The following is a 21,274-nucleotide window of genomic DNA, read 5'->3' on the forward strand; positions in this document are numbered from 1 at the left end:
GAGGGACTTACTGGTCGCCGCTTCCAGAAGCCCCCATTGGCCTGCAGCGGCGAACCGCGGCCAGTGGGAGCCATGATCGGCCGGACCTGCGGATAGGGCAGGTAAACAAACTGGCCTGGCCCGCCAGGGGCTTTCCCTACACAAGTGGCGACCCCAGTTTGAGAAACACTGCGCTAAACCATTGTTGCAGGAGGAGGCGCTCAACAAGTAAATGGGGAGGAAGCTTGAATGCAATGGCAGGAGCGTGGGTGGGGGGAAGCTTTCTTGTAAGCTGTTTGCAACCTCTGGTCAAAGGCCTTGCATCCCTGAGGCTGGTCCTTCTCAGGAGTACCCAGCAGCAGGCTGGCATGGCCTGGGAGGGAGGTGAAGTTGGGACTCACGTCAATGACAAACATGCTTCCCTATGATGGGCAGTTGCAAGGTTCTGGCTGATGCAGTGGGGAGGGCTGGCGCTGCGGCAAAGGAAAGTGCTTCTTCCGATCCCCTTCCATTACCACCAAGCACCTGTATTAACTCCGCCAATGCTGGGCCTCGGCTCTGGGGAAAGCGAGGCTCCGAACTCATTGCACAGCGCGGCTTATCGCCTGCACGGGGACGGTAAAGGGGCAAAGCTGACGCTTTACGAGGTGGGAGGGAAAACTCCTGACTCACTAACAGTTGCAATGTACAGTCTGGGCTGGCTCTGTGCCTGGTCCCTGGCCAACGCAAGAAAGCTGCACCGTAGCATTTAGGGCCTGATCCGAAGGGGTGCTGTGTATCTGCAGCACCCAAGGAAATGAATGCGCCGTGCAGACCCCTCTGTGTGTAACCCCTGTGCATCAGGCCCTGCTCATGCAAAGATAAGGAGCAGAGCTGGGCTTAAAACCGAATCCACTGGAAGCAAGCTGCCAGCATGATCCTCTCTTTTTTTTCAAGGACTATTGAAACTGGAACACGCATGTACATGCGCATGTGGCCCCTCCCCTCCATGCACGCTCGGATACACATGCGTGCACCCAGGAATGCACACACACATACATGAACTCACACACGCACTACAGCCTTTATAGTCAAATTATTTATCTTCTTGCATTCTTTCTGTTTAAGGGTCTCCATCTAGGAGTCCTCCTTCCTGGACAACCTTCCTCCACACTGTGGCCTTTCTGATTCCTTTCACAGCTCAGCACCAGCTCCCAACTCCCTGGGTTATTGAAGCCCTGCGGTAAAACGCTCGCCTCTGAATTCCAAAGGTCGCTTGGCAATGCCTGTCACCCGTCTGGAGTCTGTATTAATTGCTAATCTCTCATTTTCTCTCCCTCTATCTGCCCTGCCTGCCTTGTCTCAAGTTCCCTTAATAATCATAAAGAAGGGCAAATCCGGCATTTGAATTCTCCACGTCCATGTCTACCAGCCAAGTCAGGGGCTCAATCACTCTTAACCACCCCCGTGCAGAGAAGAGACAAAACCCAGAGGACCTGGCGAAGAGCTCTGCGTAAGCTCGAAAGCTTGTCTCTCTCACCAACAGAAGTTGGTCCAATAAAACCCGCCCTCTCTCTCTATAACCCAGAGGAGACAGACTTCGAACAAGCCAACCTACAGGGGAAAAAAACACAGCTCGTGCTTAGATTCAGCTACTACCGACCATATAAATGCAATTCTAGCTGTACAGATGGAACTTTCACTCTATGCATCTGAAGAAGTGAGGTTTTTACCCATGAAAGCTTATGCCCAAATAAATCTGTTAGTCTTTAAGGTGCCACCAGACTCCTTGTGGTAGATGTGATCAGCGCTACCTTGGCCTGGCTTCACATCATAAACCCAAGATCTGCTACAATACGAGGCAGAGGAAGTATTGTTTAAATGTATTGGGCAATTCATAGCTCTGCGTGAGTCAGACCTTTGGATATTAAGAAACAGGTTCAGGATTCCTAGAGAAATCTGATTAAAATGATCTACGGGAACTACTGTATATATAACTGGGAGTAATCATAGGTCATATGAGGACTGTACGTGGGACCTTTTTCTCTTCTCCCCTTCATCCCTTCTGTCCCCTTTCATTGCTCTTCCCTTTCCCGTTCCTTTACTTCCTCTCTCTTTCTCTTCTCCTCTTTCCCCCTTTTTCTTGTTACTTAGTTTAACATGGGAATTATGGGGCTGATCCTGTATCGACCGAAGTCAATGGCAAAGCTCCCATTGCATTCAATGGCTTGGGATCAGGCCCTATTTTCTTGGAAACAGTTCAGTGTTCATCATGCTTGTATGTCTTAATATTCCTTCAAAACTCTCTCTCTCACTCTACGGGCACACGCGGGGTGTGTATACCTGCTTCTCATTTACAGAAGGCACGAATGCATCTTTACTCTGCCGGTGTAACATAAAGGAGGATCAGGACATATATATGTATGTACATATATAGGATAGATCTATATAATGCCTAGAATGTAAGTCACACTATTCTGAATGTATTTAAAGTAATATTTTAGGGTGAGATGATCAACGCTGCCTAGGGGATTTGGGCACTCCATTTCAATGAGAAGTGGGCACCGAAATCCTTTAGGCTGGTTTTAACATCTTGGCTGTAGTTTCACACCTAATAATTCTTGGGTGTGATATGAGACGCAGGGCCAGACTCCGCAGATGCTTTTACTCACTTTTGTGTGGAAGCTTTTCCAGAATCGGGGCCAGCATTTGTATGGGTCACCTAGGTAATATATAGTGAGGCAATAACACTGAATGGGCCTATGGGAAATTGTTATGGTTTGACCATATGGGAAACATTGAAAGGAAACATGTAAGGGCTGCAACGGTGTCTCGGACCCCCCACATCTGAATCCCCCCCACTCCTTTCGCCCCTATAAACAAAGTAATTAGAAAGCAGTCAAATAAATACGTGTCTATTTTCACATGAGAAAAATACTCTGTTCTCCCTTTTCCTCGTAGCCTGTAGCTGAGGCGTCTAATTGACAAGAGCAGATGGCTTTGTTTGGTAAAAACTTTAGCAGAGGGGGTGAAGGGGAAAAGCTTTGCAGGGCCACGTAGGTTGAAAGTTTACAGAGACAGAGTTATATTTGATACTGAGCAATAGAGAACGCCAAAGGGATCAGTAAAGCCAGCCTCTCCGAGGGGGAAAAAGTGAGTTTCAATTTCCCCCCACTTTCCTAAAAGACAGTGATTTGATCACATGCACACACTCCACAAAATTCAGTGTCTTGATGGGACTTGCGTATGCTCTTGTCTCCGGGAAAAAAGCAGCCCAACCTCCCAAATCAAAAAAACATAGGAGCAGTAGCAGCTTTCCAAGGGGTCTGGTGACTGGGGCCAGGTGTGTGATGGCCTGTGCATCAGAGAGTCCTCAGCTAAGTCCAGGAGAATAATGTTCCCCCAGAGACACAGGAGATAAATACCGGACATAACAGCAGGGTAGGAGGGCTGCAGAGTGAATTCAAAGGCGGATAATGGACAGGAGGGAGGGAAGGGAGGAGAGGTGGATGCGTGTGGGAAGAGGAGAGAAAAGGAGAGAGGAGAAAGGTAAATGGACAGACAGAATGGGAAGGGGAGAGAAAAAAAACGGAATGGAAGGAGGCCAGAATGGGGGAAAGGGAGAGAGGAGAAAATGGGGGGGGAGGGAAGAATGGGAAAGAGGGTTAAAAGAAAGCAAAAGTGAAAGGAAAGACAGAAAAGGGACGGAGAGGAAACCAGGAGAAAAGCGGGAAAGGAAAAAAAAATAAAAAGCCAGTGTGGGATGGCACCGAAGAGCGTCAGAGTTAAAGACTATTAAAAGAACATGTTTCTACACTAAGATAAGCCGGAGAAATGAATCCTTATCCTTCCAAAACCAACCCTTTAAAATTCGAGCGAGAGAAGGGTCTCCTTTCAGGGAAACGGGAAATCCTTAATGCGTCCTCCCTCAGCAACTGTAATGCCAGGATGTTCCCAATCTGCTTTGAGGGATGGAAAGATTAAGAATAATAAAAAAATGGCAATAAAATATGTGTGAACGAGGGGGTAATTGTGGACAAATGCAGCATTCAAATTCATTTTTCAGCTCTTTTACGCACCATTTCAATCTTATTTTCTGCTTGTTAATGGGATCTTGTTGGTTGGGGTGGGCCAGGCTGCCCAGTAGCGCTTGGGTAATTGCACATAATTTTCTCTCTACTAGTGATTTGCATCAGATTTTTTTTTCTAATTCTTTGCTATTTAACCCCCCCTCCAAATCTTGCCCCCTCCCCCCATCCCTCCCCCGGCCCAGCAAGACTCATTTTAAATGCTTATTATAGGCGCAGTGTCTCCGACAAAAAAAAAAAAGAAAGAAAAGGAACCAGACGGAGAGGTTTCGTGTCACTGAATGAGCGAGCGCTGTCTCTCTGGAGCCAGGCGCTGTGCACTAACCCCTCTCACCACCCGGCGCCATGTCCCTCCCAATTGCCAGGCTTCCCGAAAAGGACTTAGATGGCTAAACCCATCCTTCCACCAGCATCAGCACGGTTACAGCCTCCGGTCCATGACTGAGCGAGGTTCTGAACTACTGCGATCAACAGAAACTGTATGGCGGATTGCTGCGGGAGCAGGATTGGGCCCTAGATGGGAGAAGCTGAAGCGTAGACAGAGATCATGCTGCAAAACTGGTGTCCAGACTTCAAAGATGATGGAGGGCAAGTGGTCAGAGCTGGGTTAATCTTTAGGATGGAGGATCTCAGTCATCTGTCTACTGCCCCCTTCCCTCTCCACCCACTCACTCCTTGTGCTGGCTGGAGGGACTGCAGGAGATGGTTCCTCTTAGCAAACCAGGAGCCTCTCTGAAAATGGCAGAGAATGTCCTTCCTTTCCAGCTTCTGCTCCTCTTCTCGCTTCCAGGACAGAATGCTGACTCCATCCTTTACAGACAGTGCAAGGAAGCGGGCGGTGGAGCGGGGCTTGAGGATGTCTCTCCAGCCCCACCCATTGTTCTATTTCTTTAAAACGACAGTGCATTTGGGAGGGTGGGGGTGAGAAATGGTCAAAAAATGGAGGCAGCCTACAGCGGGAGGTGGCCGCAGGTAGGGGGCAAAGCAGGCAACCCGTAGGGGGATGGGTCAGGAGGACAGAAGCACTAGGTCAGGAGTGGGCAAACTTTTTGGGTATGGAAATTGTATGGCGGCCATGAATGCTCACAAAATTGGGGGCTAGGGTGTGGGGTGCGGGCTCTGGCTGGGGGTACAGGCTCTGGGGTGGGACTGGTGATGAGGGGTTGGGGGTGCAGGAGGATGCTCCAGGCTAGGACCGAGGGGTTCAGAGGGTGGGAGGAGGATCAGGGCTGGGGCAGGAGGTTGGGGTGCAGGAGGGGGTCAAAGGTGCAGGCTCCGGGCAACGCTTACTTCAAGCAGCTCCCAGAAGCAGTGGCATGTCCCCCCTCCGGCTCCTACACAGAGGCGCAGCCAGGTGGCTCTGCACAGTGCCTGAGCGGCCAATGGGGGCTGCAGGGGCGGCACTTGGGGTGGGGGCAGCGTGCGGAGCCCCCTGGCTGCCCCTATGCATAGGAGCCGGAGCGGGGACATGCTGCTGCTTCCGGGAGCCGCGCAGGGTAGGGCAAGCCCCAGACCCTGCTCCCTGGCGGGAGCTCAAGAACCAGATTAAAACATCTGGGAAGAGAGATGCGGCCCCCTGGGGCCACAGTTTGCCCACCCCTGCATTAGATAATGATATGACACGTCGCATAGGTGGACAGATTCAGGCAGGGACCAGGAGGGATGTGGGTTTGGAGATGAGGACAGCACCATGGCCTCAACTCATTGTGCGGCTCCCCAGTCAGAATCCTGTGCTGCTAGGAAAGGAAAGGATGCCCCCGGAAAGTTGGCAGCCTTGCTGAGGTTCATAGAATCATACAATCTCAGGGTTGGAAGGGACCTCAGGAGGTATCTAGTCCAACCCCCTGCTCAAAGCAGGACCAATTCCCAACTAAATCATCCCAGCCAGGGCTTTGTCAAGCCGGTTCCCTCACAGCCCTTGCTACGTAGCTTCCCGTGTAGCTTTTAGTTTGTGGGCTGTCATGAGAGAAGCCTCACACAGCTTTACAGACAGGAACACAATGTGAAGGAGATACAAATGGCCGGGCTGAATTAGCCACATGGCCCAGTGTGATCAGCAAAGGTCACCTTGAGGCACCGCCCAGGCCCATCCACTCAAACAGAGCCTGGAAAGCCAGACACTTGGGAGAGAAATAAGGAGCAGAAGCAGCCCATTCATGAGGGCGAGCCGGCCCTCAAGGCTCTGCCGCTCACCCCTCAGAAAGGTAAAGGTGCATGAGCATCAAAATCACTGACAAATGCCAACTTTCAGATCCAGGCCTCAAACCTCTCTCCGGAAACACCATTAAGGCAACACTGCACATCCACGCACAGATCGCAAAGCACGTCAGAGATATTAAACACCGTCAAAGGTTGCTCGGTGGTGTTATCCTCATTTTACTAATGGGGAAACCGAGGCACGGAGCGGTGATGTCACTTTCCCAAGAAGTGGTGGCAAAGCCAGACATGGTGGAACCCAAGTCCCGCAACATTCAGTCTCATGGCTTAGCCACATGACCACTCAGTGGTGGAGTCGCACTAGGGATGAATGTGACATGTGAAGTGAAAGCCACCCATAGCCCCGAGAAAACAAAAGCAACAAACACAAGGAGAGGGTGTCTGAGCTTCCTACTAATCCTGATATTGTCTTGATTTCTCAGGTTGACTTTGTGGGCCTGCAGAACACTTTAGAGGGCTCAGAAAGAAACAGAATATCAGGGTTGGAAGGGACCTCAGGAGGTCATCTAGTCCAACCCCCTGCTCAAAGTAGGACCAATCCCCAGAGAGATTTTTGCCCCAGATCCCTAAATGACCTCCTCAAGAATTGAGCTCACAACCCTGGGTTTAGCAGGCCAATGCTGAAACCACTGAGCTATCCCTCCCTCCATAGCAGGGAAATGTGAGTTTCCAGCCAAAGTCTCAAAGGCAGTCAATCTAAAGTAGCGCACAGCTTTGATACTACAGTGGTGAGCACCAGTACAAAGAGCTAGATACATCAATTGCCTTGTAAAGGAAACTTAGAGGAGAAGGGTTCTGCAGGTGAAACAGTACAAACATTTTGGTATTTTCATATTTCTGCTGATTCTGTGAAACAACTAAACATGTCAATGTAGCTGAATGTAAAATATGTCATATAGCCTTATTCCCTAGATAACCGAGAGATGTTGGCTAAGACAGTCACCAAGCTATGCTGGTCATCTCCCGTTTCCCCAGCCTGGCCCCTTTATATAGACCAATATAATGACAGATCATTTTCTACCTAAACCATCTAGAACTAGTTGCATTGTATCAAAGACAGATGGATGGGAAGGGCAAATGCCCCACTGTCCTTACAGACACGACACCCTGTTAGCTAGCAAGCCATCTCGATGAGCATTCTTGTTGTCCATTCATTGCAGACATAGCGAAGAGATATACAGTGATCAGAAACGTTTGCAATAAATCCAGAATCCCTTATATTTTAATAGCTGTTTCCATCCCAAAAGATCCCAACGTGCTACACAGGGATGTCTTCACCCATCACTGAATGGTACCTACATCTGGGGTGGAAGCCCAGCCATGATAGGGTATCAGAGACACCCAGCCAGGAAGTGAAGAACAACATCTAATTAAAACTACCTGGGCATTTAAGCAGACAGAATGTGATTACTCAAGTTAAAATTCAGCCAGCAAGCAACACGGCCAGAGCTTTTTACTCTCATGGAAAGCACCATGGGACTCTTCCATGGTCATGAGTGGTGGATACTCAGTTTTATGTCTTGTCAAGAAGACAGCAACACTGTGCTCCGTCGCTCAGTGGGAAGACAGCAACTTACTTAGTCCCCTACACCAGTTCCTGCAGTGCCATGCACTTCTCTAGGAGTCTGTCAACCAAGCACTGATCAGGCCCCAATTATAATAAACTAGCTAGTGTATTTGTGCACTGCTTCTCCTTAATGGATAGACGCGGTGCTGTGTGTCATAGGCCCTGTATTGATGACCACAAATGGAGATTCTCAAGTGGCAGGGGTCTGGGTTTCTGAGCAGAAGGATCTGAGTTCTATCCTTGCTGTCAGTGTGAAGCTTGACATAGCTGTGGTGTGATGCATGAGGAAGGTCAAGGTGCTTAGTTTGGTTATTATTGTAGATTATTGACATTTTTGGAATGAATTTTGATTTCATTGAAAAATGACTTTTTTTCAAAATACTTTTTTTTTCAAAAATGTTCCTTTTCGGATGAAATCAGAAAGCGAAAAAATGTCGCCTTATTTATGGTTTGAGTCTGGTTTGGTTTTGTTGTTTATTTTGGTTTATTGTTTTCCCTTTTCCTCCTTCTTTCTCCCACTTTTTCAGTGGCAAAAAGGAAAAGCGGAAAGGGGAGGGGGAGAAGAAAAAAGGGGGGAAAAGAAAGAAGGAAAAATTTCAAAAATGATCATTTTTCATATTAAAATTGTGGGAAATTTCAAGCCAACACAGTTTTGTTCCTTTCTGGAATCGGTGGAACAAAAATGATTTGGAATGTTTGGAAATTTATTAATGAAATTCCCACCCACCATTTTTCAACCTCCCCTAGTTCTGAGGCTTCAAGGACTGGTGAGATCACAGCTCCAGCTGCTGGGGGCTGCAGCCCATTTCTTTTAGAGCATTAACATGTCACTTGATCTTATTTTTTAATCTCTTTCTGGGTTTGTCTCTCTTCCTCTTCTCTGCCTTGCTGAGCTCAGCTCAAAATCTGCCTGGTGGAAGGATGTCACCAGTTCAGCCCGACAGACTCTCTGACTTCTGCGGTTAGAGATGGGTTTCAGAGTAGCAGCCGTGTTAGTCTGTATCCGCAAAAAGAAGAACAGGAGTACTTGTGGCACCTTAGAGACTAACAAATTTATTAGAGCATAAGCTTTCGTGGACTACAGCCCACTTCTTCTTGATTATCACTTCAAAAGTTTTTTTTCTCTTAATTAATTGGCCTCTCAGAGTTGGTAAGACAACTCCCACCTGTTTATGCTCTCTGTATGTGTGTATATATATCTCCTCAATATATGTTCCATTCTATATGCATCCGAAGAAGTGGGCTGTAGTCCACGAAAGCTTATGCTCTAATAAATTTGTTAGTCTCTAAGGTGCCACAAGTACTCCTGTTCTTCTTTTTGCGGTTAGAGATGCAACCTTTAGAAACTGATGGGTACATAGCCCTTGAAGATCCACGTTCTGGGTCTGCTGTGAGTTTCTCCTAACTAGTGTTGTAGCCACTAAATCCAGTCTGACAGATGCATGATGACTCATCTGGTCGCAGCTGGCTGGCCTATGATGTTAGGTTTGTTAAACAGGCAGCCTTCGGAGCATGGAGCATGGTCGTTAGCTGCCTCTCTCTTATCAAGGCCGCCCCAGCATAAAACCATCACAGATGAGTTCTCAAGTTACCATAAGCTCTATCATTAAGGATCGGGATGGGCTACGAAATGGGAGCTGGGTTGAGTTATGTAGTGGTTTACTGACGTCGGACTATCCTTCATCTCATTGTGATTAGTTCTCTTATGTGGATTGTCATATGTAAAATGAGTTTTTTTCGGGGGTCTTAATCCAGCCTCTGTCTAGTGGTGGGAGGAGAAAAGGGCTCCCCTATAGATTTGGTGTCTGCCCAGGAAAAGCTCAGGACAGAAATAGCAGAGGGTGCTGCAGGTCAAGACAAAGGTGTTTTGATGAGGACCTTGACCCAGAACATGAAGGGTTGCCGTGGGTCAAGAGTGAGGTGCAACAGCGGAGCAGTCGCCCTCTGGAGGTCCCAGGACTGGAATACAGGGAAAGCTGCAGGACAAGACTGGGGGCTGTGTAGTGACCTAGGGCCAGAGCTGGACTAGCACAGTGTGTGGCAGGCCAGGACTGCAGAGCCCCGGGTGGGGCGGAGGAGGATCAGACTAACAGGGGACGCTGTGACTGAGTATGGAGGTGCTTTGGCAGTGCTGCTTGGAGGCTGATTATACAGCACATCACAGGTCAGCGCTATCATTAGCACGGACACGCACCAGGTATAGAAAAAACAAACACAAAGGGCTGCCATTTTCCACAGGCTCTAGGCAAAACTTTCAGCAGCTTCTGCTCCCTCTGTCGGGGGCGTGGGGGGTGTGTGTCAAGCCTGCAGAGGCCAAATGTAATCCCCCTTCTCTCTCGTGAAAATGGAAAAACCGTGCCCGGCCTATAGAATTTCAGTTACCAGCACCAACCCCGTCTGGTGGATTCTGGCTGCGATACCCAATCCAGGGGTAATCGGATAGCGTTCCCTGTGGCAGCAAATGCAGAGGGCTCTGGCTGTAACTCAGGGTCCAGTCTCCCCCACCCCCATCGGTTTCTCCTTGTCTCAACTGCAAAGAAAGCTCCCCCCTGCTGCTATTGAGGGATGAAACCAGAGAACTGTCTGTTTGCAGCTCATACAAGTCACCCGCCGTAGCTTGAGTTTCTAACTTTTTTCAGTCTCCTAAAACCCCTTTCATTTGGATATTTACTCCTACCGACAGCGGCCAGATGCCACAATGAATAGATAGATAGAGAGATAGATAGATAGAGGGAGTGTATGGGGATAGATAGATAGATAGATAGATAGATAGATAGATAGAGGGGGTGTATGGGAATAGATAGATAGATAAAGAGATAGAGAGATAGAGGGGGTGTATGGGAATAGATAGATAGATAGAAAGATAGGTAGATAGATAGATAGAGGGGGTGTATGGGGATAGATAGATAGATAGATAGAGGGGGTGTATGGGAATAGATAGATAGATAAAGAGATAGAGAGATAGAGGGGGTGTATGGGAATAGATAGATAGATAGATAGATAGATAGATAGATAGATAGATAGATAGATAGATAGAGAGAGAGAGAGATAGAGGGGGTGTATGGGAATAGATAGATAGAGGGGGGTGTATGGGAATAGATAAAGAGATAGATAGATAGAGGGGGTGTATGGGGATAGATAGATAGATAGATAGATAGATAGATAGATAGATAGATAGAGGGGGTGTATGGAGATAGATAGATAGATAGATAGATAGATCAGCATAAAAGGTTTATCTGTAGGGCTGTGGATGGTCGCATTACTCACAAGTGAGTTAGGTAGGTCATCCCCAGATGAGTACCAATAAAACCTTTACCCTACCCCACCCCATCATGTATTCTGCATGTGCCAAATATGTTAGGGAAAAGGCATTCCCGTTACTGGGACTCTTTCTTGTATCCTTCTGCCTGTAAGACCCGGGGTCTTGGTTGCCACAAGTCCAACTGTGCAGGGCTCAGAAGGGCAGAGAGAGGGTAAAACTAACGCATGTAAAACACCCAGAAAATAACCCAAGACAAGTTTTTTAGACACAAAAATCTGCATGTATTTATATGCAGATACCTTGGGCCTTTCTAGGGTTAGAAGTGAGTGCTTGGAATCTCCCCTTCTCAACAGCATAAAGCTCTTATTTCTTCAAAGCTGCAAGATCTTCGACTCTACATTTTTAAGTATTGAAAGGCTTTTATTGGCCCAGGACTCACCTCCAAGGCCCGAGGGCAGGGTAATTTGGAGTTGGGGTAAGCACAGAAAGAACCATTTCTCGGGTAGGGTTGAATGAACCTATTCAATCAGTTGGTATATCCCAGGGAGATGGACCAGCAAGCAGATGATGCAGTCACAGGCCTGGGATAAATTGCACGAGCATTGCACAACAGACATATTTACCACACGCTTGTGCAATTTATCACATGGATATTGTCCCCGTGTATGCCCATGTAATAAATTACAAAAGCACGTGATAAACTTGTGCCTGGGATCATCTAACCTGTGCTCTGCCCATTAATCCCAGAATATATACTCGCATCTCCAACCTGTGTCCAGCTTTACTCAGCTGATGTTTTTAAAAAATTCCAACTGCCAGAGAAATGTTTCCTTATTTCCCCCACAAAATCACACCAGAGGTAATATTCAGCCCTGCCCCAGCGGAAGGTTTAACCTTACATAACTTATCATTTTGACAGCGTACACATACCACTGGAACAGGACCCCATGACCTTCTACGCCACACAGCAGCACCCATTGTGCTGTACCACCACGAGAGTTATAACCACCTAGAAATGGGAGTTTTATGCCATTTGGAAGGACTGCATTAGTGCAAGCTAGGTACCTTATAGTTTGCACCTGCAGGGCCTACATAGGACAGTTACAGCGCAGAATGCTAGTGCATGCAGGGGAACTGGAACAATTTGTACGGGGTGGGGTGGGGTGAGAGCCATTGAACCAAACTGTAAAGCCTGCCCATAATGGAAACTACTTCAAGCCAGGGGGTCCAGCAGTACCCCTACTTCCAGCACCTACGCATGCATGTTGCAATTTACATGCCCATAATCCAAACTCCGTATGACCCTTTTCAGTGGCAAAATGAAAAATGGAAAACAAGGGCAGCAAAAGGGGTGGGGGGAAAGAAAAAATGGGGGGGAGGAGGGGAAAGAGGAGGAAGAGACAACTTTCTAAACCAAAAATATTCACGACAAATCTTTGCAAAAAAAGTTCAAATCAATGAAAAATCATTCCTTTTTGAAACCTGTGCAATGAAAATCACTTTGAAATGTTTGACATGTTCCATGATCCCCCCCCCCGCCCCACACACACATTTTTGGACCCACTCTAATTTTTAAAGGATTCTAAAATATAGCAGTTATACCTTTTCTACTCTGTCAGGTCTGTACAGCATAGCTTAGAGGCAGAAAGCTATGAAGAATGACAGGGAGACAAGGGGCTGAGCACCATACAGAAACTCAGGAGACCTGGGTTCTGTTCCTGGCTCTACCACTAGCCTGCTGGTTGACTTTGGTCAAGTCATGCCCCTGCTCTGTGCCTCAGTTTCCCCATATATAAAAAGGTGACAATAATACTGACCTCCTTTGTATGGTGCTCTGAGATCTATGCATGAAAAGTGCTGTAGAAAAGCTAAGTATTATTAATACCAGCAATCCTTTAAAAAGCATTTCTAAAAGAAGTTTTCCAATAACAAATGGGGGAGAATCAAGATATACCGTGGTGTAGTGTAAATGTTGTATTGGAATGCATTTGAGATGACCTGGGCAGCTCACACGTGAGGCTTCTTCATTTCCGAGTAATGTAGTTATTCCCAAATCAGGCAAATATATTTAGATACATCATACCATCACCTATTCTCTATATGCAGAGTCATAAAGGGGTCCCTACCCAGACTCCTTTTTCTGTTAGTGCATCTCTTGAGCAGTCCATACTCTGGGACAGCTTTTGTAAGTTGTCACATCTCCAAGGAGATCAATGATCTCTTGTGGCAATGGGTTCCACAGGCTAATTATTGGAGATGGGTGGAGAACAGAAATTTCATTTCCTGAAGAATCTTGACATTTCAAAATGTGGCTTTGTTCGGAATCAGACTCAAACCCAAACATTTCAAAATTCTCCATGCTGGAAAATTCAGAAAAAAATATTGTTTTGGATCAATTGTAATATTTCATTTAGATGTTGACTTTTTAAAAATATATTACAATATATAATATAATATAATACAAAACAATTGAAAGGAAAGATCATTTCAAAACAAAATATCAAAACATTCAAAACAAAAAAATTCTACACATTTAGTTCCACAAATGTTGAAACAGGAATTGTTTCGGGGGAGTTCTCTGATCTGTGTAATATAGGAGGTCAGACGAGATAATCACATTGGTCTCTTCTGATTTTGGAATCTAGGAATCTATGAACTGGGACATTTTAGCACTGTAGGAACTTTGTTGTTGTTGCTGTTTTCCTCCTAAATAAAATTTCAGCAAAATCAACACGATTTTGACAGAATTGCATTATCCAATGGGAAAGGGTTCAGTGAAAGTTTTTCCAACCAGCCCTATTAATTATGCATTGTGTTAAAAGTTTGTCCTTGTATGAGTTTTGAATGTGTTGTATTGTTTCATTGACTATCCACACATTCTTGTATTATATTTGCTTTCTCTAGACAAGTAACTGTTTTATATACCTCTATTCTACCTTCTTATTTGCCTCCTCTCTAAACTAAACAGTTCCAACCTTTTCATTTCAAACACCTGCTGAAAATCTCCCTGTAGTTGCAGTTAAATAAATGATCCTGCACTTCCTGTCTTAAACAGTGCTGCTGAGCACGCTTTTACTGTGTGACCCGGTACTATGTTAAAGCACACTAACAAGCTTTCCGTGCACACCAGCAGGGTCCACATGGACCAGTTAATGCGCAATACATTAGTGCACTTTAGAAATCTAAATCCTGTAGTGCACCTTACTCCACCGTGTAGACAAGTCCTTAAATAACAGCCATATATCACCTCCCAGATAGTTGTATTTCAGTGATAGGAAAGAGCAAGAATGCAACGCACTTTGGTATCCTTCAGGATAATAGAAGCTATGTGAGTACAAGTCATTATTGTCACCCATTAACATATGATAGGTGTCTTACTACCGCTAAAAGTAAACATGCATATGGCAGCCAAAGTATGACATGTCAGAGAAGAAGAGAATTGGAACACATGACTATGAGGAGAGGCTGAGGGAACTGGGATTGTTTAGTCTGCAGAAGAAAAGAATGAGGGGGGATTTGATAGCAGCCTTCAACTACCTGAAGGGGGGTTCCAAAGAGGATGGATCTAGACTGTTCTCAGTGGTAGCAGATGACAGAACAAGGAGCAATGGTCTCAAGTTTCAGTGGGGGAGGTTTAGGTTGGATATTAGGAAAAACTTTTTCACTAGGAGGGTGGTGAAGCGCTGGAATGCGTTACCTAGGAAGGTGGTGGAATCTCCTTCCTTAGAGGTTTTTAAGGTCAGGCTTGACAAAGCTCTGGCTGGGATGATTTAGTTGGGGATCGGTCCTGCTTTGAGCAGGGGGTTGGACTAGATACCTCCTGAGGTCCCTTCCAACCCTGATAGTCTATGATTCTAAGAGAATTAAATGCTCTGTCTGACAAGGCTGAGGGTATGTTGGATTGACAGAAAATTAGCGTTAATATTCCAGATGAGCTAGTGTAAGAGACGGGTGGGCCAAATTCTCAGCTTGTCGAAATCCTTATAACTCCATTGACTTCAATGGCGCTCACCAACTGTGGATCTAGCCCTGTGAATATTTGAGCCCCCAGTACTTAGTCTAGTGGCAGGTTAGTCTAGTGGTTGGGGCAGGGGATGGTTGTCAGGAGTCCCACATTCTATACGGAGCTCAAGGAAGGGAGTTGGAGATCAGTGGTGTTGCACCAGGTATGAGTTTGGCCTGGTAAGTTTAATACAGATGTGCTCTATTGTTATTTGAACAAATATATGGGGAATATGTGTTTTCTCTCTCACAGTTCATGTAGCTCTTCTTATGTATGATGGGGTCATAAAGAAAATCGATTACATCACAATTAGTTCCTGGTAGAGACTGGGAACCAAAATCCCAGGCCCAGACATCCCTGACCTTTGAGGAAGTTCAGACCCTGGTGGGCATGGGAACTTCAAAGCCCGGCCCACCTCTGTAATGGGCTGGAATAACCCCCCTAACCCTGTTCCAGCCAACCCTCAACTTGATGACTCAAGCGAGTCTCTAGATACTTGGGAGCAGAGTGTGACATCTCAAACACAGGATCTAAGCTTTGTTACAGGTTGCAGATGCTCAGATGCTGTGGCAATAAACTCAGGATGGATGGATGGATGGACAGACAGACAGACAGATCTGGGCTCCCTGAGAGCATGCAACAACAACTCATTCAGTAACAGTGTTGGACAGCGATCGCATAGAGCCTGCCCTCTCCCGTAGGGTCTGGGCTCACCAAAGGCTCCTGGCTTGGAGAAGAAGAATGGAAGAGCATTGTGTACCTGTGGAGAGAGGCCGTTGCTGACAGGGTTCATGTGATTGGCAGGAGCTGCAGGGTTCATGAAACTGTCCGAGTAGCTGGAGAAGCTGTGTCGGGCCCCGTAGGCAGAACTGGTATCAGCGGCGGCAGCGGCTGCCAGCCCTCCCTGGTGCATGGTGGATGGTGGCAGGGGCTGGGGTCTGTGCACGGTGCTGCTCCCATCTGTGAAGAAATCATTCATAGGGAAACATTCATGAGACATGACCTGGGGCCACGCCTGCATCATCAAGCAGTGGGGAAGAGCCCAAGGGCTGCTGAGGATAACAGCAGGGAGAGGAGGGAGTTGGCACAGACCAGAGCGGGATTTCCATATAGTTCCCTCTGTTCTTTATTTTTCCCAAAATTGTGATTGAACGTAATGTTCTCCAAACAATAAGGAACTGACCCTGGCCAGCACCCGGCATTCCCTCACCAGCTCTGCCAATGCACCTCAGTTCTGACCTGCAGCCAACCTGGCCATCCTGGGCCTGGGTCTCATGTGAGCACAAATGGAAAAATTGTGCGGCAGTTTTCTGACCTCCTTGGAATATTATGTGGGAGTCTGAGATGCAGCCAGCAAACACTCACTCCCTGCAGTTATGGAGAGCAGGAACTGAGCTCTGTTCTCCACGAGGTCCCCTTGCTCCTGATCTCAGGACCTCTCTCTTTTTTACAATACCAGCCTCCCTTTTGCAGGTAGGTCTAGACCAGAGGGTTACAGATTTTTTCCATTCGGCGTTCTCTATTCCCCTAGGTCTGGAGATCGAGTCGCCTGAAAAAGCTCTAGTAGCGTTTCCCCAAATTTCCCCCAATATTTCTAAATCTTCCTTCTCCAACGACACCTTGCTCCCCACAGTTTGCTGGGGAGGAGCAGATGAGGGAGAAAGGGATGTTACGGACAGTTCCGTCTATAAAGAAATATGCAGGGAACACGGGGCAGGAAGAGATGTTGGTCTGAGGTCCCTAAGGTTGTAAGATCCTTTGTAAGGACCCAATCCAAAGCCCATCAGAGTCAACAGGGGACTTACCACTGACTTGGATGGCCTTTGAATAAAACCTCAGCATCCCCCCAGCCCAGGGCCGCCCAGAGGATTCAGGGGGCCTGGGGTCTTGGGTGGCAGGGGGCCCCCGCCGCCGAATTGCTGCCGAAGACCCGGCACTTCGGTGGCAGGTCCCAGGGCGGAAGGACCCCCCGCCACGGGTCTTCAGGGCAGTTTGGTGGCGGGTCCCGGGGCGGAAGGACCCCCCGCTGCGGGTCTTCAGGGCAGTTCAGCGGTGGGTCCCGGAGCGGAAGGACCCCCCGCCGCAGGTCTTCAGGGCACTTTGGCGGTGGGTCCCAGGGCGGAAGGACCCCCCGCCACTGAACTGCTGCCGAAAAGCCGGAGCGGAAGAAGCTCCGGGGGCCTGGGCCCCGCAAGAGTTTTCCGGGGCCCCCGGAGCGAGTGAAGGACCCCGCTCCAGGGACCCCGAAAAACTCTCATGGGGGCCTGGGGCAAATTGCCCCACTTGCCCCCCCCCCCGGTGCAAGGGACTCCAGTGTTGGAGGTTACCTGCCGCTGCCCAGTGCCTAAAGCCTTGTGTGTGTGGTTGCTGGTGTCCAACTCACTACAGTGCAAAACGCTTTGGTTGCTCTGTTAATTGGGCTCCGATACTATTCTTGTGTGACCTTCCGTGGCTGCTGCTGCAGAACTCGACAGAGCTGGGCCCGACTTTTCAAATTTAGACGGTAGTTTGAAGCTTTTTTTTAAAAAGGGGAAAAATACAGAGGAAATGTGGCACATTTCTCCCACCTGCCCGGTTTCACGGTCAAAGCAGCTGCACATGTTGATTTGCCCTTGGCTGGGAGGCCAGAGTTTCACTCAGCTAAGGCATGTCACCGGTCCCACATAGAATTCACTTTGGATTCATTAGTCTCCACTCTCAGTGACATGGTAAGTGGAGCAGCCATAGTCATGGGAGACCTTGATGCAGGAATAGGGACCAATGGACCTTAAGCAGACCAGCTGTGCTTAGTATCAAGAATGGAACCTATTGGGCCTCCATCAGCCTGAATCAAACGTTGGCCTCCCAGTCAAGGCCAACCTGCATAGAGCAGCTGCTTCAAAGGAAGGTAGTGATGGGAATCCAGAATGGAAGGGCGGTCTGGCTGGCGGAGTGGCATAACAGATGAGAACAGTCCCAGAAATAACCAACCACTGCACTCTGGTAGTTGGTGCTCACCTTGGGAAATAGTGGTGGTGGGGTAGGTGGAATCTGGCAGCTGGTAGGGCGGTAGAGTCGGCATTCCAGTTGGCGGAAAGCCCCCTGGCAACAGGTGATTAAAAGCTGCCAGCTGATTGGCTCCTGCTTGCTTGCGCCACCTGGCTCTTCGGTTACTGAACCACACCTACGATGGAGGACAGGAAAGAGAGGGTGAATCGCACCGAGTTCCATCCATTGCAGAGACTGTCCTGTTTCACCGTGATCTCTGATGCATTTAGGGTGACCAGATAGCAAATGTGAAAAATCAGGATGGGGGGTGGGGGGTAATAGGAGCCCATATATAAAAAAATCCCCAAATATCAGGACTGTCCCTATACAATCGGGACATCTGGTCACCCTAGATGCATTTCCTGATCAATAGCGATCATGGCACCAGAGGAATCATAGTGCGAGAGAGGAAGGGTGAGCGAGAGAGAGGGAGAATGGTTCGGTGGTTAATGTGCTAGCCTGGAACTGGGGTGACCTGAGTCACAAGCTTCCTGTGTGACCCTGTACCTCAGTTCCCCATCTCTAAAATGGGGATAATACCAGTGCCCTGTGTCAGAACGGTGCAGAGAGAGTAAGTACCTTAAACACTGGTTTGTGCTCAGACCCTCTGGTAGTGGGAGCCATATAAGTATCAGCGTGAGAAAAAGAATAATTACTAAGCCGGTGCGTTCCAAGAGGGCCCCTAGGAAGTAGAGGTACTGCTGTCATCTGGTCAATCTGCCTCATTATCTGGCAACTATGTGAATCCGGCTGTTGGATTAGGTTACCGTAATGGCTGCACTGGTAGAGAGGATAAATAGATAGATGAGCAGCACAGCTCCTATGTCCGACAAGCTAAAAAGACACAACCAGACCAGGAGGAATACAGAGTTCTCCTAGCTTCTCTGCACTGCAACAAATCAGCACTGTCCAGGGCCCAGCATGTAGCCTCCCTGCAATAGGTGCTGCAGTCCATCTAAATTACTGTGCATTAAAATAAGCCCAGTATTTATGCATGTGCAAAGCTGGGCGTACTTTGCCCTGTTTTACCTAGGAGACTCAAGAGAGCTTTTCTAAATGCATGCGTCTGCCCTGATGTGTTTTATCACAAGCCATCTCCCTCCTGGATAGCGTGAAGGGCTGCACGAGCCCTTTCTAGGGTCTGGTTTATTGTGTTTCATCAGCAAGGCTCTGAGGACCGATCCCTGTTTGGGGTTGAGAAGTATGCGGGTAAGCTTTCAAGCCAGATGAGAATGCAGCTGCTGGACTCTGTGAGGCCTAAAGGGCTAGAAAACATGATTAAATTTCACAGGGACAAGAAAAAATGGAGCAAAAATCAAGAGTGAAAAGCATTCGGGGTTGGGGGGGGGGGAAGTCTTCCATCAGGATTTCAGGCTGCTCAGTGACAGATTAGGAGCTGGGGTGACAAGGGTGGGGGGTGTAGTTCCCAAGAGCGCCCTCTGAACCAAAGCAAACCTCTCTTTTGTGCATGTAGTGAAGATTCTGGACCTAATTCTCCTTTCACTGAGTCGAAGCCCTTTGAAATCAACAGGGGTCGTTCCACACACTTTGGATCAAGCCCCTAATGAGTACGGTCCCTTATGGGCGACTTTGTGTCACATTGGGTACGTTAAATTCCCCAGGGGTGTGTGTGTGGAGGTGGGGAACAGGTTTTCTTTATGCTCGTGCTGTTTCATGCATTGTGTATGCGTTCTGCTAGTGACTGGGTGGTACGCTGGGGTACAATGACTTGGGGAGATTACGGCAACAAGCGAGGTTCAGTGTAGGCAAATGTATGGATGCACATATGTTGGGACCAGGCCAAACGGCAGGGGAGAGTTGCAGGCTGCAAGAGGAAGGATATGGGTTTGTTGCAGGAATCCCTGTGGAGATTCTCTGGCCTATGTTATGCCAAAGGTCAGTCTAGATCAGGGGTCCCCAACGCGGTGCCCACGGGTGCTATGGCGCCCGCCGGGGCATCCATGTGCGCCCGCCTACTGGCCGCCGGACAAGCAGCTGCCGAAATGCCACCGAGAAGCGGTAATGTCAAGAAGTGCTACCGCCAAAATGCCGCCGTATTTCGGATCCATCTAGTGTAGTATGCTGTTTCCAACAGTGGCCAGCATTGGCTTCAGAGGAAGGAGCCTTGCAATTGTAGTTATGGGATAGTCTTCCCCCAGTGCAAAGTTCCTCCTATATTTAGAGGTTGACTTATGCCCTGGAGCTTGAGGTTTTATAGCTCTTCTAAAGATCTTGGGTTTTGCAATATTTGCTGTTCTAAATCAGGTTATTCTTTTTATTCATACAAATGTCTAATTCTTTTCTGAATCCTGCTAAGCTCTTGGCCTGAGTGATATCTTGTGGCAATGAGTCCAACAGTCAATTGTGCACTCTGTGTTTAATTCATGGGCAAATTTCTGCATTACTCACAACTCCACTACGATATTGTTATTATATCCATAGGTAAACTGAGGCACGGAGCGCTTAGATGATTTATCCAGCGCCACACAGTAAATCAGTGATTGAGCTGAACACAGAACCTAGGAATCCTGACTTCCAATTCCTTGCTTTAATTACTATAACCCACCCTACTCAGATTCCCCATGTACAGTTTTTGGCACCCATCCTCAAGCATTACCAGCTAAATCAGGGACAGAGTGGAGGGTCAAGAGGATGAATTTGCATCAAGATTCATAACACTTTGTAAACTCTTTGGGGCAGGGACTGTCTTTTTTCCCCTGTGTTTGTACAGCACCTAGCACGGTGGGGTCCTGGCCCATGACTAGGGCTCTTTCATGCTAAGGTAACACAAATAATAAATAATACTAATAATTTAATGTTTTGTTTTTCATTGGTCATACAAAGTAAATGGTCCTGTCCTTTCCCTCATTTGTACTCCAAACACTCCACTCCACATACACACAATTCCTCTTCATTCATGCTAACAGGGTATCTTTCCTCCGCTTATGACATCACCTGCTCCCACTGCAACAGTTGACAATGACCCAAGAAAATTCAGAACATTCTGATCAATGGGTATGCAGTGGCAGGGGGCAGACAAAGAAAAAGACAAGGTCCCTGGCTTGAAGAGCTTCCATTCAAACCCAGAGCTGGAGATGGCGAAGAGATGAAGACAACACAGGAGAGAAATTGTCTTGGTAAAAAATATAATC

The 21,274-nt window shown here is 47.6% G+C and overlaps 1 protein-coding gene across 7 annotated transcripts in view; it reads right to left on the reverse strand.

The window, feature by feature from the left end:
- The window catches only part of PAX7 (paired box 7), a 151,930-nt gene that overhangs the window by 46,101 nt on the left and 84,555 nt on the right, over positions 1 to 21,274 (reverse strand). For all 7 annotated transcript variants that reach the window (XR_010594220.1, XR_010594222.1, XR_010594221.1 and 4 more), the window contains exons 6-7: positions 18,093 to 18,258; positions 15,856 to 16,055 (exon numbers count right to left, since the gene is read on the reverse strand). Coding sequence is in view for 4 of the 7 variants with exons in the window: in XM_065574950.1 (XP_065431022.1) it covers positions 15,856 to 16,055; positions 18,093 to 18,258 (366 nt within the window). In the remaining 3 variants the exon portion in view is untranslated. The remainder of the gene's footprint in view (positions 1 to 15,855; positions 16,056 to 18,092; positions 18,259 to 21,274) is intronic.

The sequence above is a fragment of the Chrysemys picta genome, chromosome 21 (assembly GCF_011386835.1).
Source record: "Chrysemys picta bellii isolate R12L10 chromosome 21, ASM1138683v2, whole genome shotgun sequence".
In the NCBI taxonomy this organism is placed as follows: Eukaryota; Metazoa; Chordata; order Testudines; family Emydidae; genus Chrysemys; species Chrysemys picta.